This window comes from Mobula birostris, chromosome 10, assembly GCF_030028105.1.
Source record: "Mobula birostris isolate sMobBir1 chromosome 10, sMobBir1.hap1, whole genome shotgun sequence".
NCBI lineage: Eukaryota > Metazoa > Chordata > Chondrichthyes > Myliobatiformes > Myliobatidae > Mobula > Mobula birostris.
Window position 1 is genome coordinate 1,493,550 of NC_092379.1, and position 19,923 is coordinate 1,513,472.

Sequence of the window (19,923 nt, forward strand, 5' to 3'; positions counted from 1 at the left end):
AACTTCTCAGAAGAGTGTTGAATCCTTGGAATTCCCTTCTCCAGTATTGTGGAGTCTAGACAATTAAGAGGAAGTAGAAGTACTTTGGAAAATCAAGGACATAATGGTTCTGGAGAAGTGACACAGATGTATCCCAGGATTGATCAGCGTATAGTGAGGATCATCTGGGGGCTGGTTTTGAAGGTTGTTCTTTCACAATGAAAACTGGGTGGAAAATAAATTTTGATTGTAAAAAGAATGTCTGACTTTGCTCACTGAATATTCGCAAATATGTAACAGATTAAATTCTTGCATGTGGATCTTCCACAAGCTGTTCAGTTTAGTGAATTTTCCAATTCAATTTTCATTGAGTTCACAGAGATAAACAGATGGAATCTGCTTTCAAGATCATTAAAATAGAAAACTGTTCACCATGAACTTTGTACAATCATTAGTATCCATCATCAGAGATCCGCACCACCTAGACCATGTTCTTTCCTCATTGCTGCCATCAAGTAGAAGGAACAAGTGCTTCAAGACTCATACCACCAGGTTCAGGAACAGTTACTACCCCTCAACCATCAGGCTCTTGAACAAAAGGGGATAACTACAGTCACTCTATTTCCGGTGTTCCCACAACCAATGGTCTCACTTTAAGGACTCTTTATCTTGTTATTTCATACTCATTATTTATTGCTATTTATTTATATTTGCATTTGCATAGTTTGTTGTTCATTGATCTTGTTTACAGTTACTGTTCTGTAGATTTGCTAAGTATGCCCGCAGGAAAAAGTATCTCGGGGTTCTATGTGGTGACATATCTATACTTTGTTAATAAATTTTACTTTCAACTTTGTTAACCACAAGCTTTATACAACTTACAATCATTAGTGTTAACCACGAGCCTTGTACTACTTACAATCATTAGGGGCCATTGTGAGGCAGAAATGTATCCATAGGGTCCTACCATTTCCACTTCTACTGCAAAGAGACATAGGACAGCAATCAATACGCAAGCCAAGCTATGATATATGCTGAAAGAACTTGTAGATAAACTGCGACCGGATACAAACGAGTGAACGGTTATCAGATCCTGAGGTGGCATGACACTTGCATTACTTGTGCTGCGAACTTTTATGTATTAGCCAAGGCAGCACATCACCCCATACCCAGTAACTATATCAACAAGAAGAATTAAGGATAGCACTGCTGCTGCTAATTCTGCATGAAGAAATGTGTCACTTACATCAAATCAAATCCGTCAGGATGTGCTGGGCACAACCTGCAAGTGTCACCACACTTCCCATCCAGTGCCAACACTATTGTTTCTTTTCATACCTTGTAGCGCATTGGGTGGCATTTTGCTGTTTCCACAGCACTTGACTTTTTCTTAAAAAACGAGACCGAGTTGCTAGCCCGACTCTCAACCCAGCATGGATGGAAAACATGCAAGCAGCTGCCTGGATTCGAACTCAAAACTATTTGCCTTGATGTCCAGTGTTGATGCCACTATACCACTAGCACCAATACAGGATATCCACAACTCAATAACCTCAGCCGGTACATCTTTGGAACATGGGAGGAAACTGGAGCACCAGAAGAAACTCACGCAGTCACAGGGTGAACACACAAACTCCTTACAGACAGTGGCAGAAATTGAACCCCGAAATAGCAGCTAGACCGTACAGTGATGCACTAACCTCTACGTTGTCGTGCCACCCAAGGGTCATCCATAAGCAAAAGCTTTCACTTTATAAGTGTCAGACCATAAGACATAGGAGCAGAATTAGGCCATTCAAACCACCGAGTGTGCACTGCTATTCCATCATTGGCTGATTTATTATCCCTCTCAATCCCATTCTCCTGCATTCTCCCCATAACCCTTGATGCTCGTACTAATCATAGTCATATTCATAGTCATACTTTATCGATCATGAACCCATCAACCAACTCTTTAACTATACCAATGACTTGGCCTCCACAGCCATCTGTAGCAACGAATTCCACAGATTCACCACCCTCTGGCTAAAGAAATTCCTCATTTCCCTTCTAAAGGGATGTCCTGAGGCTGTGCCCTCTGGTCCTAGACTCCCCCACTATAGGAAACATCCTCCCAACATTCGTTCTACCTAGGCCTTTTAAGATTCAATAGGTTTCCAATGAAACTCCACCCCCCCCATCCCCATTCTTCTTTAACCAGTGAGTACAGGCTCAGAGCCATCAAATGCTCTTCATATGTTAAACCCCGTCATTCCAGAGATGATTCTCATAAACCTCCTCTGGAACCTCTCCAATGCCAGCACATCCTTTCTTAGATAATGGGCTGAGATCTGCTCAAAATACTCTATAGATGTAGCACGATCACTCGAGTTGAGTATGATGTTCTCCTAAGGGTTGTCTTTTGGTGGGTCCTCAGGTGGCTGCAGTGGCCAATTCTGGTAGAGTGTGAGCATAGCTGTGTCTGACCAATGCCTTTTAGAGTAATTAAAAGTAGTCTAGAGAGAATGGCATTGAAAACTTGTCATCGTCTTAATATTACATCACATTTTGCCTCATTCACCACCTGATCTAATCCAAACCACTATGAGCAAATAAAACAGACAATTATGTCCTATTTTGCTTTGCCAGTTTTTAGCTCCATAAAAGGAAAAACAATGAGGTCTAGCCACTACTTCGGCTGTTGGTTACAAGAGACTTTTGAGGTTATGAACTTGCACACAATTGCTGCCAACTGTAGCCCACTGCTGCCTTAATGGAAATAAGGATGAAGTGTATTACTTTACTGTTGTACTGAGAACCTACAAATTAGATTCCAATTTCTGTTTTCAGGAGAGTTAACCACTGGCTTTTTGACCTCAACGATGAAAAGGTATGGTGCATCTTCCCAGGTCTTTGCTACCGAATCCTTTAAAACCTGTCAACAGAAAGGAATTTAACACTAATTTGCTGCCTGAAAATGTTTTACAATTTTAGTATTCATCTGTTTAATATGCTCACTAACTTAACCAACATTATGGAATCTTGCCTGTAAAGCAAAAGTGAAAATGAGTCACAAAAGGGAAAGCAGTGCAGATGCTGGAATCTGAAGCAACTGGCAAAATGTTGGAGGCAGCATTTGTGGGGGTGGTGAAAGGAAGGGTTGACATTATGGACAGACCAAAGGATAGAGAGAGGAGATAGCCAAAGGTAATGTTTTGCAGACAGCTCACAAAACAACACTGGTAGATATACTTCTGAACTGCAATTGCTGCAGTCTATAGCCTGTAATTTCACTTTTAAGGAAGTACTTTTGAATTGGCGGAATGATTTGGTGCTTTTATAAGCTCCTGGGTGATTCGGCACTGCGTCGAGTCCTGATAGTGGAAAGAGTCGTGGTCAGCTCCATGACTCTGTGCGTATTAAAGTGTCCAGGACAAGAACAGAAAAACAAACAGGTGGACAGCAACATCTGTGTGTGTTTAACCAGACTCTCTTTCTTCTCGCTACCACTGTTGGGTGGGAGATGGAGAAATCTTGGGTCTCACTCTGCCAGGTTAAGGAGCCATCAGACTCCTGAACTTGCTTCAGCATTAAATGTCCTTCGCAGGTGTAGACTCACTTTTGGGGACTCTGCAGTTCATGTTCCATGTGGTTTCATTTACTTTTTCTTCACTATTTGTGCAACTTGTCCTCATTTGCACATTGGATTTCTGGTGGTCCTGTTGTGTGTGCTTTTTAAAATGAATTTTATTGTGTTTCCTTGTTTTGTGAATGCCTGCAAGAAGATGAATCTTACAGTTTATGATATACATACTTCGATAATAAATTTCAACTCTGGAAGAGGTGGAGCAAGAGTTAGCAAACGATTGGTGGATCCTGATGAGGAAGTGCGATAGCCAGATGGAGAAGGAAACAGCGCAAATAAAGACAAAGCTGGTAACAGGTGGGGGTGACAGAGTTTCAGATTATGGAATCTGAAAAGAGAGGAGAGTGAAGCACAGAATCAAGTAAGGGAGATGGGAAGGGCAGGTGGAAACAGTGGGGGCAAGGGTGTGTGGGTAATGGACAGATGGAGTTGGTGAAGGAGGAGAAAGAAACAGGGTTTTGGGGAACACATACAGAATGCTGGAGGAAGAACTCAGCAAGCCAGGCAGCATCAAAGAAAAAGAGTACAGTTGGTGTTTCAGACCGGGACCCTTCAGTAGGACTGGAGGAAAAAAAAAAGCAGAGAAGATTTAAAAGATGGGGGGGAGGGGAGAGAGAAACACAAGGTGATAGGTAAAACTGGGAGGGGGAAGGGACAAAACAAAGAGCTGGGAAGTTGATTGGTGAAATCAATATTAGTTTTAATATAATTATGGAGAAGGATAGGACTGGACCCAGGGTTGAGATTTTTGATTGGAGAAAGGCTAACTTTGAGGAGATGCGAAAGGATTTAGAAGGAGTGGATTGGGACAGTTTGTTTTATGGGAAGGATGTAATAGAGAAATGGAGGTCATTTAAAGGTGAAATTTTGAGGGTACAGGATCTTTATGTTCCTGTTAGGTTGAAAGGAAAGGTTAAAAGTTTGAGAGAGCCATGGTTTTCAAGTGATATACGAAACTTGGTTCGGAAAAAGAGAGGGATTTACAATAAATATAGGCAGCTTGGAGTTAATGAGGTGCTTGAGGACTATAAAGAATGCAAAAAGAATCTTAAGAAAGAAATTAGAAAAACTAAGATATGAGGCAGCTTTAGCAAGTAAGGTGAAAATATCTCCAAAGGGTTTCTACAGTTATATAAATGGCAAAAGGATAGTGAGGGATAAAATTGGTCCCTTAGAGAATCAGAGTTGATGGCTATGTGCGGAGCCAAAAGAGATGGGGGAGATTTTGAACAATTTCTTTTCTTCGGTATTCACTAAGGAGAAGGATATTAAACATAGAAACATAGAAAATAGGTGCAGGAGTAGGTCATTCGGCCCTTCGAGCCTGCACTGCCATTCAGTATGATCATGGCTGATCATCCAACTCAGAACCCTGTACCAGCCTTCCCTCCATACCCCCTGATCCCTTTAGCCACAAGGGCCATATCTAACTCCCTCTTAAATATAGCCAATGAACTGGCCTCAACTGTTTCCTGTGGCAGAGAATTCCACAGATTCACCACTCTCTGTGTGAAGAAGTTTTTCCTAATCTCAGTCCTAAAAGGCTTCCCCTTTATCCTCAAACTGTGACCCCTCGTTCTGGACTTCCCCAACATCGGGAACAATCTTCCTGCATCTAGCCTGTCCAATCCCTTTAGGATTTTATACGTTTCAATCAGATCCCCCCCTCAATCTTCTAAATTCCAACGAGTATAAGCCTAGTTGATCTAGTCTTTCATCATATGAAAGTCCTGCCATCCCAGGAATCAATCTGGTGAACCTTCTTTGTACTCTCTCTATGGCAAGGATGTCTTTCCTCAGATTAGGGGACCAAAACTGAACACAATACTCCAGGTGTGGTCTCACCAAGGCATTGTACAACTGCAGTAGTACCTCCCTGCTCCTGTACTCGAATCCTCTTGCTATAAATGCCAGCATACCATTAGCCTTCTTTTCACTGACTGCTGTACCTGCATGCCCACTTTCAATGACTGGTGTATAATGACACCCAGGTCTCGTTGCACCTCCCTTTTTTCCTAATCGGCCACCATTCAGATAATAATTTGTTTTCCTATTTTTGCCACCAAAAAGGATAACTTCACATTTATCCACATTAAATTGCATCTGCCATGAATTTGCCCGCTGACCTAACCTATCCAAGTCACCCTGCATCCTCTTAGCATCCTCCTCACAGCTAACACTGCCACCCAGCTTCGTGTCATCCGCAAGCTTGGAGATGCTGCATTTAGTTCCCTCATCCAAGTCATTAATATATTGTAAACAACTGGGGTCCCAGCACTGAGTCTTGCAGTACCCCACTAGTCACTGCCTGCCAATCTGAAAAGGTCCCGTTTATTCCCACTCTTTGCTTCCTGTCTGCCAACCAATTCTCTATCCACATCAATACCTTACCTCCAATACCGTGTGCTTTAAGTTTGCACACTAATCTCCTGTGTGGGACCTTGTCAAAAGCCTTTTGAAAATCCAAATATACCACATCCACTGGTTCTCCCCTATCCACTCTACTAGTTACATCCTCAAAAAATTCTGAGATTCGTCAGACATGATTTTCCTTTCACAAATCCATGCTGACTTTGTCCGATGATTTCACCGCTTTCCAAATGTGCTGTTATCACATCTTTGATAACTGACTCTAGCAGTTTCCCCACCACCGACGCTAGGCTAACCAGTCTATAATTCTCTGGTTTCTCTCTCCCTCCTTTTTTAAAAAGTGGGGTTACATTAGCCACCCTCCAATCCTCAGGAACTAGTCCAGAATCTAAAGAGTTTTGAAAAATTATCACTAATGCATCCACTATTTCTTGGGCTACTTCCTTAAGCACCCTGGGATGCAGACCATCTGGCCCTGGGGACTTATCTGCCTTTAATCCCTTCAATTTACTTAATACCACTTCACTAACATGTATTTCCCTCAGTTCCTCCATCTCACTGGACCCTCTGTCCCCTACTATTTCCGGAAGATAATTTATGTCCTCCTTAGTAAAGACAGAACCAAAGTAATTATTCAATTGGTCTGCCATGTCCTTGCTCCCCATAATCAATTCACCTGTTTCTGTCTGTAGGGGACCTACATTTGTCTTAACCAATCTTTTTCTTTTCACATGTCTATAAAAGCTTTTACAGTCAGTTTTTATGTTCCCTGCCAGTTTTCTCTCATAATCTTTTTTCCCCTTCCTAATTAAGCCCTTTGTCCTCTTCTGCTGAACTCTGAATTTCTCCCAGTCCTCAGGTGAGCCATCTTTTCTGGCTAATTTGTATGCTTCTTCTTTGGAATTGATACTATCCCTAATTTCCCTTGTCAGCCACGGGTGCACTATCTTCCTTGATTTATTCTTTTGCCAAACTAGGATGAACAATTGCTGTAGTTCATCCATGCGATCTTTAAATGCTTGCCATTGCATATCCACCGCCAACCCAATATTGAATTGTGTAAGGTAAAGGAAACAAGAAGGGTGGTTATGGAAAGTATGATGATTAAAGAAGAGGAAGTACTGGCGCTTTTAAGGAATATAAAAGTGGATAAGTCTCCGGGTCCGGACAAGATATTCCCTAGGACCTTGAGGGAAGTTAGTGTGGAAATAGCAGGGGCTCTGACAGAAATATTTCAAATGTCATTAGAAACAGGAATGGTGCCGGAGGATTGGCGTATTGCTCATGTTGTTTCATTGTTTAAAAAGGGTTCTCAGAGTAAACCTAGCAATTATTGGCCTGTGAGTTTGACGTCAGTGGTGGGTAAATTGATGGAAAGTATTCTTAGAGATGGTATATATAATTATCTGGATAGACAGGGTCTGATTAGGAACAGTCAACATGGATTTGTGTGTGGAAGGTCATGTTTGACAAATCTTATTGAATTTTTTGATGAGGTTACTAGGAAAGTTGACGAGGGTAAAGTGGTGAATGTTGTCTGTATGGACTTCAGTAAGGCCTTTGACAAGGTTCCACACGGAAGATTGGTTAGGAAGGTTCAATCGTTAGGCATTAATATCGAAGTAGTAACATGGATCCAGCAGTGGCTGGATGGGAGACGCCAGAGAGTAGTGGTGGATAACTGTGTGTCAGATTGGAGGACGGTGTGTAGCGGTGTGCCTCAGGGATCTGTACTGGGTCCAATGTTGTTTGTCATATATACTAATGATCTGGATGATGGGGTGGTAAATTGGATTAGTAAGTATGCAGATGATACTAAGATAGGTGGCATTGTGGATAATAAAGTAGGTTTTCAAAGCTTGCAGAGAGATTTAGGCCAGTTAGAAGAGTGGGCTGAAAGATGGCAGATGGAGTTTAATGCTGAAAAATGTGAGGTGCTACATTTTGTTAGGACTAATCAAAATAGGACATACATGGTAAATGGTAGGGCATTGAAGAATGCTATAGGACAGAGGGATCTAGGAATAATGGTGCATAGTTCCCTGAAGGTGGAATCTCATGTGGATAGGGTGGTGAAGAAAGCTTTTGGTATGCTGGCCTTTATTAATCAGAGCATTGAGTATAGGAGTTGGGATGTAATGTTGAAATTGTATAAGGCATTGGTAAGGCCAAGTTTGGAGTATTGTGTACAGTTTTGGTCACCGAATTATAGGAAAGGTGTCAATAAAATTGAGAGAGTACAGAGGAGGTTTACTAAAATGTTGCCTGGGTTTCATCTCCTAAGTTACAGAGAAAGGTTGAACAAATTGGGTCTTTATTCTTTGGAGTGTAGAAGGTTGAGAGGGGACTTGATAGAGGTATTTAAAATTATGAGGGGGATTGATAGAGTTGACGTGGATAGGCTTTTTCCATTGAGAGTGGGGGAAGATTCAAACAAGAGGACATCAGTTGAGAGTTAAAGGGCAAAAGCTTAGGGGTAACATGAGGGGGAACTTCTTTACTCAGAGAGTGGTAGCTGTGTGGAATGAGCTTCCAGCAGAAGTGGTTGAGGCAGGTTCGATGTTGTCGTTTAAAGTTAATTTGGACAGGAAGGGAATGGAGGGTTATGGACCCAGTGCAGGTCAGTGGGACTAGGTGAGAGTAGGAGTTTGGCACGGACTAGAAGGGCCGAGATGGCCTGTTTCCGTGCTGTAATTGTTATATGGTTATGGTTATATGAAGAAGGGCTGGAGAAGGGGGAATCTGATCTGAGAGAACAGAAGGTCATGGAGGAAAAAAAGAGGGAAGGAGCACCAGAGGGAGGCGATGAGCAGGCAAGAAGATAAGGTGAGAGAGGGAAAAGTGGATGGGGAATGGTGAAGGGGGGGGCACAGGTTGGGCATTACCAAAAGTTTGAGAAATCTATATTCATGCCACCAGGTTGGAGGCACAGATTAACATACTGGGATGGGAATGGGAAGTGGAATTAAAATGGGTGACCACTAGGAGATTCCACTTCTTCTGGCGGAAAGAGCATAGGTGCTTGAAGAAGCAGTCTCCCAATCTACGTTGGGTCTCACTGATATACAGGAGGCCACAACGGGAGCACTGGACACAGCATATGGCCCCAGTAGATTCACAGGTGAATGACACCTCACCTGGGAGGACTGTTTGGGGCTCTGAACAGTGGTGAGGGAGGAGGTAAAGGGACCAGTGTAGCACTCATTCCACTTGCAAGGACAAGTGCCAGGAGGGAGACCAGTGGGGAGGAACAAATGGATGAAGCAGTCATGTAGGGAGCGATCCCTGCAAAAAGCAGAAAGTGTTTTTCTTGGTACATGGAGAAGTGGGGTTTAATGAGGGAGAACAGCATTAATAGTAACGTTTTTCTGAAATTTTAAAAGATTGAAACTAAGGCACAATATAATGGTCTGTGAGATTGAAGGCAAATACTGACATTAGCAGAACGAACAGTGAAAGGACAGGACAAACAATGTGGCATTAAAGTGGTGAGGTTGGCAGACTCTTACAAGTGGGATGCCACGGGATTAGTCCTACATCCTTTTCTATTATCTATTCATATATATTTTTTATGAACGAACTGGTTGAAGAAAAAAGGTTCTCTCTCCACAGATGCTGCATGCCCATTAAAGGATTTACTACGTGTCTGTTTAAATTTCACATCAGGTAATGACTGGCTTACCAAAGACTTAAAAACAAGGAAGAAGAAAAGGAAACATACCGGATCTTTATTTACTCTGGTGGTCTTATTTATTTTTCCATTTTCATTCACAGGCTTCCTGTTTTCTTTCTGGAAAAAAAACAGATTTTTGTTTGCTACAATATGCTAATTTTTCTTGACAGCCTGAAAGGCCGTAGCGCACCTTGAAGATTTCTCATCTCAACCACCCTTACAGGAAATGGCATGCCAAATCTTTCCTTGAATATTTTGAGGAACCACTGAGTACTACAATGGTCTATGACAGTGGATCTGCAATTCAATGACCAAATAGCTCCCAGGTCCTAGAAGGAGACACAGAGAAGTGTCAATTCCAACTAACTCAAGACATCGGAGGAGAAAAAGGGTTTCAGACAGTGACAAGGACACAAGAGAGGCAAAATGATATAGTAATAAATATATATAGTATATGATATAGTAATAAATATGATATCAATCACCCATCAGCCATAGAGATGAAAGGAAAGAAAGGATAAAGAGATAGGGCAAGAAGTCTGAACTTCCTCCAGATTGGGTCAACTCCTCAGCGCCCAGTGGTAAACCATTCTTCACAGGAGGTTAGCTTCCAACACGGAATGCAAGCCTGATACAATCCTCACAGTTCTACATATGATTTGCCTCATTTAAATATTTTCCCTATTTCGTGAAATGGTGCATCAGAGGATCTTCTATGGACCAAAGTCCTGATGCTCAGAACAACTTTTTGTATTTCTGTGACCTTCTTATGGTCATCACAGGCATCTTAAGGCTGCACCAAAAATACTCAAATCACACAATCAGTTCAAAATGGACATTCAAAACATTGAGGTAAATATATTGTATAACATCAACAAATGTTAAAACAGTCAGCAGAGAATGAAAGTGATTTGTTAAGATTCTGACTCTCTCCTGCAAGTCTAACTCATTCCCCCCAAAAGGTATTTGAACCTTTTCAAAAATAAAACCTCAACCACCTTTGTCATTTTTAAAGTTATTGAAAATAGGACTAATAAATTTGTACTGGTGGTCAATGCACTGAAAATAATTTGCTTAAAGATTCTTCATTAAAAATGATTTTACCAAAATAATATCTTAAATATCCATGATGGCTTTTTTTTTTAAAAAAACAACTGCTCAAAACCTGGAAGTGATAGGTAGATTGTCTCAGAAAATGTATCCCAGAAGAACTCTCCATGTAGTATCTGTTCTAGTCTGTGTTTTGTAATGCATTATAATGACAATGTCTAATACATTATGATTACAAGTCATACCTTCTCATTGCCTGTATTTCTTTTAGATACTGGCTTAGGATTAGGCTCAGGTTGGGCTTCAATGTCCTGTAAAGAGTCATTTACAACAATATTTACTGGAAAATCACTACACACAAAATGTCACCTCGCACAAACACAAATTCTTCAGCCTTTTAAAGCAGAGACCTTGGTTCGATTTCTGGTCGATATTGATGTCAACTAGCACAGCGAGTAAAATAAAGTCACTCATTTCAGTTGGACACATACAACTTTGAGACATTCACAATGATCATAGTGTCTAAAAAGGTTTGTTGGCATTGACATTTTTTTATATAAGCGACAAAGTATGAAACAAACCCTTCTCGCCCTTTGAGCTACGCTGCCCAGCCATCTCCTGATGTAATTCTAGCCTAATCATGGACAGTTAGCAATGACCAATTAACCCACCAACCAGTATGTCTTTGGAAAATGGGAGGAAACTGGGGCACCTGGAGGAAATCTGTGCAGTTATGGGGAGAACCTACAAACTCCTTACATACAGTAACGGACATCTAGCTCAGCATCTCACAGGCTCTTGCAGGTAATCCATAAAAGGATACTGATATCCCATTAAACAACAGCGATTTTCAGAACTACATAAAAGAATATAAGATACTTCAGTCCCTTCCTACCTGCATCCGTAACACTTCACATGCTCTGGATCTTTTCAATGATTTTAAGTCCCCTGGTCTCCATCATTTTACTTTCACTACGGATGTCCAGTCCCTATACACCTCCATCCCCCACCAGGAAGGCCTCAAAGCTCTTTGTCTCTTTCTACACACCAGACCAACTAGTTCCCCTCCACCTCCACTCTCCTCCGTCTAGTGGAACTTGTTCTTACTCTTAATTATTTCTCCTTTGGTTCCTCCTACTTCCTTCAAACAAAAGGTGTAGCCATGGGCACTCGCATAGGTCCCAGCTATGCCTGCCTGCTGTTGGCTATGTCGAACAGTCTATGCTCCAAGCCTACACTGATGTCCGTCCTCCCCTTTTCCTACGCTACATTGACGACTGCATCACACCCAGGCAGAACTTGCCAACTTCATCGCACGCAAGCGGAACTCATCAACTTTGACTCCAACTTTCACTCTGTCCTCAAATTTACCTGGTCCATTCCTGACATTTCCCTCCCTTTTCTCGCTCTCTCTGTCTCTTATTTCTGGAGATAGCTTATCGACTGATGTCTATAACGGTCTCTCACAGCTACTTGGACTATACCTCTTCCTGTCGTGTTATTTGTAAAAAAAAAACCCATCCCCTTCTCTCAATTCTTCCGTCTCCACTGCATCTGCCCGCAGGATGAGGCTTTTCATTCCAGAACGAAGGAGATATCCTGCTTTTTCAAAGAAAGGGGCTTCCCTTCCTCCACCATCAATGCCACCCTCAACCACCTCTTCCATTTCGTGCACGTCGGCTCTTACCCCATCCTCCCACCACACTACCAGGGATAGGGTTTCCCTTGTCCTCACCTACCACCCCACCAGCCTCTGCGTCCAGCACGTAATTCTGTGGAACTTCCACCATCTCCAGCAGGGTCCACCACCAAGCACACATTTCACTACCACGTGCACCCCCCCCCCCACCACTTTCTGCAGGGATCTCTCCCTACGTGATTCCCTTGTCTATTTGTTCCTTCCCACTGATTACCCTCCTGGCACTTATCCTTGCAAGCAGAACAAGTGCTACACTTGCCCCCACACCTCCTCCTTCATGATCATTCAGTGCCACAAACAGTCCTTTCAGGTGAGGCGACACTTCACTCGTAAGTCTGTTGGGGTCACATCTTGTGTCCAGTGCTTCTGGTGTGGCCTCCTGTATTTCGGCGAGACCTGACACAGATTAGGAGACCGCTTTGCAGATCACAAACTGCAGTTTGCCAGAAGTGGTATCTCCCAGTGGCCACCCATTTTAATTCCACTTCCCATTCCCATATGTCAAACCATGGCATATCCTCTTCTACTGTCACAATGAGGCCACATTCTAGCTGGAGGAAGAACATCTTGTATTCCATCTGGGTAGCCTCCAAACCAATGGTATGAACATCGATTTCTCGAACTTCCAGTAATGCTCCGCACTCCCCCGCCCACCTTCACCATTCCCCAACCCCTTTTGCCTCTCTCACCTTATCTCCTTGCCTGCCTATTGCCTTCCTCTGGTGCTCCTCCCCACTTTTCTTTCTCCCATGGTCTTGTCTTCTCTTATTGTTTCCCCCTTCTCCAGCCCTGTATCTCTTTCACCAATCAACTTCCCAGCTCTTTGTTTCATCCCTTCCCCCTCCCCTCCCAATTTTACCTATCACCTTGTGTTTCTCTCTCCCCTCCCCCATCTTTTAAATCTATTCCTCAGCTTTTTTTCTCCAATCCTGCCAAAGGGTCCCGGCCCAAAACGTCAACTGTACTCTTTTTCATAGATGCTGCCTGGTCTGCCGAGTTCCTCCAGCATTTTGAGTGGGTTGCTTGGATTCCCAGCACCTGCAGATTTTCTCTTGTTTTTGATTCAAAAAAATAATGTTCTCTTTTTGTGTTACTTTTAAAAAATATATATTTCTTATTGTAACATAGCATTTTTTATGCAAACACGAGATTCTGCAGAATCTGAAAATTCATAACAACAGACAAAATGATGGAGGAACTCAGATCAGGCGGCATCTATGAAGAATGAAGAAAAAGTCTACGTTTCTGGGTGGGATTCTCCACCAGAGTCCTTCCCGAAGAATGGTCAGGCCCAAAACAATGACTGTTTATTTATTTCCATAGATTCTGCCTGATCTGCCAAGTTCCTTTACTGAGTGTGTTTTTTTATATATACATATATTAGGTAAATTGAAGGGATTGAAGGCAGATAAATCCCCAGGGCCAGATGGTCTGCATCCCAGGGTGCTTAAGGAAGTAGCCCAAGAAATAGTGGATGCATTAGTGATAATTTTTCAAAACTCGTTAGATTCTGGACTAGTTCCTGAGGATTGGAGGGTGGCTAATGTAACTCCACTTTTTAAAAAAGGAGGGAGAGAGAAACCGGGGAATTATAGACCGGTTAGCCTAACGTCGGTGGTGGGGAAACTGCTGGAGTCAGTTATCAAGGATGTGATAACAGCACATTTGGAAAGCGGTGAAATGATCAGACAAAGTCAGCATGGATTTGTGAAAGGAAAATCATGTCTGACGAATCTCATAGAATTTTTTGAGGATGTAACTAGTAGAGTGGATAGGGGAGAACCAGTGGATGTGGTATATTTGGATTTTCAGAAGGCTTTTGACAAGGTCCCACACAGGAGATTAGTGTGCAAACTTAAAGCACACGGTATTGGGGGTAAGGTATTGGTGTGGGTGGAGAGTTGGTTAGCAGACAGGAAGCAAAGAGTGGGAATAAACGGGACCTTTTCAGAATGGCAGGCGGTGACTAGTGGGGTACCGCAAGGCTCAGTGCTGGGACCCCAGTTGTTTACAATATATATTAATGACTTGGATGAGGGAATTAAATGCAGCATCTCCAAGTTTGCGGATGACACGAAGCTGGGTGGCAGTGTTAGCTGTGAGGAGGATGCTAAGAGGATGCAGGGTGACTTGGATAGGTTGGGTGAGTGGGCAAATTCATGGCAGATGCAATTTAATGTGGATAAATGTGAAGTTATCCACTTTGGTGGCAAAAGTAGGAAAACAGATTATTATCTGAATGGTGGCCGATTAGGAAAAGGGGAGGTGCAACGTGACCTGGGTGTCATTATACACCAGTCATTGAAAGTGGGCATGCAGGTACAGCAGGCGGTGAAAAAGGCGAATGGTATGCTGGCATTTATAGCGAGAGGATTTGAGTACAGGAGCAGGGAGGTACTACTGCAGTTGTACAAGGCCTTGGTGAGACCGCACCTGGAGTATTGTGTGCAGTTTTAGTCCCCTAATCTGAGGAAAGACATCCTTGCCATAGAGGGAGTACAGAGAAGGTTCACCAGATTGATTCCTGGGATGGCAGGACTTTCACATGAAGAAAGAATGGATGAACTGGGCTTGTACTCGTTGGAATTTAGAAGATTGAGGGGGGATCTGATTGAAACGTATAAGATCCTAAAGGGATTGGACAGGCTAGATGCAGGAAGATTGTTCCCGATGTTGGGGAAGTCCAGAACGAGGGGTCATAGTTTGAGGATAGAGGGGAAGCCTTTTAGGACTGAGATTAGGAAAAACTTCTTCACACAGAGAGTGGTGAATCTGTGGAATTCTCTGCCACAGGAAACAGTTGAGGCCAGTTTATTGGCTATATTTAAGAGGGAGTTAGATATGGCCCTTGTGGCTACGGGGGTCAGGGGGTATGGAGGGAAGGCTGGGGCGGTGTTCTGAGTTGGATGATCAGCCATGATCATAATAAATGGCGGTGCAGGCTCGAAGGGCCGAATGGCCTACTCCTGCACCTATTTTCTATGTTTCTATGTTTCTATTGCACTATATTACAGCCGCAATTTTTTTTGTCGGTGACAGTAAACCTGATTCTAACTACAATATTATAGCAAAGGGTTCATTAGTAACATATTAAAATATCTTACTGGTGTCGCTTTTTTCAATGGTTCTGGTTGGTCATAGTGATTTACTTGCAGCTGCAAAAGAATTCAAACAGAAGTATGCACTCAGAGTTGTATAAAATGTGAGTATATACATAGGGTATGAACATGTGTGTGTATATTTTATATACACACACATATATGCACATACTATATATACATACATATAAATATCACAGATAGAGTATAATACATGTAATACTGAAGTAGATTAAGAAATCTGCTTAGTTTGTTTAAACTATGGCAGTGCAGCTGTCACAAAAGACAGCTTCAATCTACAGTAAACATTTACAATGAGTGAATACTCCCCCACTGTCAAAACTAAGCATAGCTCCCAGGCACAGAGATCCCAACACTTTGACATTGACACCAGAAGGCTAGAGACTAAGTACACTATCACCAATAGAAATGAAAGCTGAATAATCTACTACCATCAATATTAAACAAAAGTAGGAGAAGGTTGTTATGGAGAAGCAGGTTTGCTGATTCATTAAGTGGGACAGAAGACGCTAACTAAGAGTAATGACATTAACCTTTTATTTACAGATTAACAGTCAAAAATTTAAACTAACATCTAAGTCACACAAGTACTCATCTAAGTCACCCTAAGTTGCAAAAACTACGACACTAAACATTCAGTAACACTTCAAACTCAACAGGTACCTCATTACGTCTGCCTAAGTTACACAACTACAAACCTAAACATTCAACAACCAGGTACTTAGCTAATTGAGTGTGTGGGCCCTCCTATACCTGCAGCACACCTTCCCAAATGTCCTTCAGCACTGGTTGTAACCTCAGCCTGAAGTGAAACCGCATCAAAACAGACAGTCTTTCACATCAGCTATTCTCAAACCCCTGGGGTGCCCGGAACCACAGGCTGGTGTCACGGCGTGAAAGCCAACCAATGGGAACGAGTTGCTATATCCTTTGAACATGCCAATCGACAACTGGCACGGTAGAAATGGCTTTCGTCTGGCAAGTAAGCTAACCCTTCACACTACAAACTGTATGTATCTGGCCTTTACTTGAGGGTGGGCACAAGGAAAGACAACAGGAGGGAAATAAATGATGCCAGAATGGAAATTTTTTTTGTAAAGCAATGAGAGAACAATGAGTTGAGCGGGCAACTCATCTTGCTTATCAGTTCCAATGTCAATGGCTTGTAACCTATTGTATGTAGTACACTCATGCCCATCCTAACCTCTTCCCTGAAGCGCTGTAATATAGCACTGCACCTGGGTGCCAGCACAAACAATGTGCTGCTTGAACTGAGCCAAGATCATTTAAATCAATGCTGAAGTGGTTCACAAGGGTATTCCTCTGACCATTATTTGACCGTGGTGAGTGCGGAGGTTTTGTTGAGGACAGAATAATCATTTTGCATGTATACAGCTTCAATCAAATACCAGATGAGAAATGGCACATTTCTGGGCAAGGGGCTAGGGGTGAATTTGCACAGCATATCAAATATTAACACACTATTGATAATATTACTCACCTGTCTAAAAGTTTTGTTCTTTTGACACTCAATGGAGTTGTACTGGTGCAGTATGTAATTACCACTTCCACCTTTCTCCTGCTCATTTAAAGAGCCAAAATATTTTGCTGCCATGTCATCCTGCAGGAAAACACATGGATTATTACAGAGTACCAAAGTAATACATTAGGACTAAGCTTAAAAAAAACATGCAAAACAAAAAAATATTTCTGGCCCCACTCAGATCCCAATAATCAATAAAATTGTACAATTTTTCTCCTTTTTAGTTTTCATATGGCTCAAAGTTGGAAGTAAATTTATTATCAAAGTACATGCACGTCACCATTTACAACTCTAAGATTCATTTTCTTGTGGGCATACGGAGACGTAACGTAAGATTTTTACTCCTCATGAATATAAAGGATGCAAGTAATCGCCAATTCAATTCAATAAATCCAATCACCATAATAGAATCAATGAAAGACCCCACCAACAGGGTGGACAACCAATGAGCAAAAGATAACAAACTAAGCAAATTCAGAAAAAAAGAGAAAAAAAAAGAAATATTCAGAAATTAAGACAAAGAGTTCTTGAAAGTGAGCCCAGAGGCCGTGAGAACAGTTCAGTGATGGGGCAATTTCACTTTGAAACTGAATTAATTTCACATTTGCTGAGACAGATCATTTCAAGTTGGTGAGTTTGCACAACCTCTCCCACCCCCCCCCCCACCCAGGCAGAACTTGTGATTTTTTTTTTAAGGTGAGGGAAAAACAGTCAGTGTTTTAGACAGAGTCCTGATTAAGGGTCTCAGCCTGAAAACGACTCTTTATGCTTCTCTGTAGATGCTGCCTGACTTGCTGAGTTCCTCCAGCATTTTGTGTATGTTCCCTTGGATTTCCAGCATCTGCAGAATCTCCTGTTTTTGTTAGTTGCTTACTTAAAATGGAATGCTGGAAAAATACTGTCCATCCATTCCCTAAAATACAAAGGTTTATGTCATTCGGCATTATGTACTTCTAACCACAAAGTGGCACTCTGCAGCATTAAGAAAACACCGTCTGCCGCTTTGGGATAAAAAGCAGCTTGGCAAATGAAACTTCAATTTGTATACTTACCTTAAAGGTTATGTTTGTGATGCTGATAAATATACATTCCACTGCCCGTGGAAAGCACTTTTACATCAGGGTTATTGACCCATTATATGCAGTCATTGCTGCATTAGTCAGTGTTAACAAAAAATGGAAATAGTTTTAATTATTTCATTATTATTGAGAAGCTGCTGAATTGTTTTTCTGTTTCTGTGGTTATAGCTTTTCTTTCCCGTGAAAATGTTAGAAAGTGCCTTTTTGCAGAAGCCAGTGCAATAGGTGTCCACATAACTGGACATTCAAAGAAAAAAATGAAATTAAATAAGGTTTAAAAAAAGCATAGTACAGTCCACTAGATTATAACTTTTACTCAATAGCAATAGGAACTGATTTCGCAGTGGACAATGGCTCAGTCAAATTAATGGTTAGAGAACATTCGCATCTTTACTTAAACGTTATGTAAATAAAGGAATAAATCGATTTTAGAATAAATATTGGCTGATGATCTTCAACATATTGTAGCTCCAATGGAACTTTTAAAGTTATATTCAAAGAAAAGCCTCAATTTCACAGCAGAAGTGAAAAGGAGCATCTCGGAGTCAGATTACTCTGGACTAGCTGTAAGACAGGACAAACAAGACACTGATTCAAACTTTCAACTGGAGTACTTAGAAGTAACATCAGGGAGTTCAACATGGAAAAGGGAAGGGGCAAATCTTGGAAAGATGGACAAAACATTTCACCCATTAATAATATGTATTAATTACATCGAACCGCATAGCTTCACTTGTAGCGAGAACTAGCCCTTAAGCCTCGGGCTTGCATTCTGCTGCAGACCAGGTGCGAGACGCGGAAGCACCACAGCATGGTCGAGCTCGGCTGGGGATGACCTCACCTGTCGGTGCTCTCCTCCCATGTTCGAGTGCTGGAATGACAGGCTGGATGGCATGCGTCTGTACACTGCCAGGAGACTGCACCATCAACTGCTTGGGGTCTTTGACTACATATGCTTTTTTTTCCTCAAGTGAATATGCTTCTTTGCTCAATATTTTGAATAATGTTACTCACTATTTTTAAATGTTTGTTTGCTATTTTGATGTTTTGCACATTGGCCCCAAAGGAACACTGGCTTGTTCAGCTGTATCTAGAAACATAGAAAATAGGTGCAGGAGTAGGCCATTCAGCCCTTCGAGCCTGCATCGCCATTTATTATGATCATGGCTGATCATCCAACTCAGAAACCCGCCCCAGCCTTCCCTCCATACCCCCTGACCCCCGTAGCCACAAGGGCCATATCTAACTCCCTCTTAAATATAGCCAATGAACTGGCCTCAACTGTTTCCTGTGGCAGAGAATTCCACAGATTCACCACTCTCTGTGTGAAGAAGTTTTTCCTAATCTCAGTCCTAAAAGGCTTCCCCTCTATCCTCAAACTGTGGCCCCTCATTCTGGACTTCCCCAACATCGGGAACAATCTTCCTGCATCTAGCCTGTCCAATCCCTTTAGGATCTTATACGTTTCAATCAGATCCCCCCTCAATCTTCTAAATTCCAATAAGCCCAGTTCATCCAGTCTTTCTTCATGTGAAAGTCCTGCCATCCCAGGAATCAATCTGGTGAACCTTCGTTGTACTCCCTCTATGGCAAGGATGTCTTTCCTCAGATTAGGGGACCAAAACTGCACACAATACTCCAGGTGTGGTCTCACCAAGGCCTTGTACAACTGCAGTAGTACCTCCCTGCTCCTGTACTCGAATCCTCTCGCTATAAATGCCAGCATACCATTCGCCTTTTTCACCGTCTGCTGTACCTGCATGCCCACTTTCAATGACTGGTGTAT

At 42.1% G+C, this 19,923-nt stretch overlaps 1 protein-coding gene across 1 annotated transcript in view; it reads right to left on the reverse strand.

The window, feature by feature from the left end:
* The window catches only part of LOC140203753 (transmembrane protein 87A), a 78,787-nt gene that overhangs the window by 48,662 nt on the left and 10,202 nt on the right, over window positions 1-19,923 (reverse strand). The window contains exons 4-9 of the mRNA XM_072269801.1: window positions 17,017-17,136; window positions 15,501-15,551; window positions 10,943-11,008; window positions 9,696-9,764; window positions 2,782-2,893; window positions 899-960 (exon numbers count right to left, since the gene is read on the reverse strand). Coding sequence (XP_072125902.1) covers window positions 899-960; window positions 2,782-2,893; window positions 9,696-9,764; window positions 10,943-11,008; window positions 15,501-15,551; window positions 17,017-17,136 — 480 coding nt within the window. The remainder of the gene's footprint in view (window positions 1-898; window positions 961-2,781; window positions 2,894-9,695; window positions 9,765-10,942; window positions 11,009-15,500; window positions 15,552-17,016; window positions 17,137-19,923) is intronic.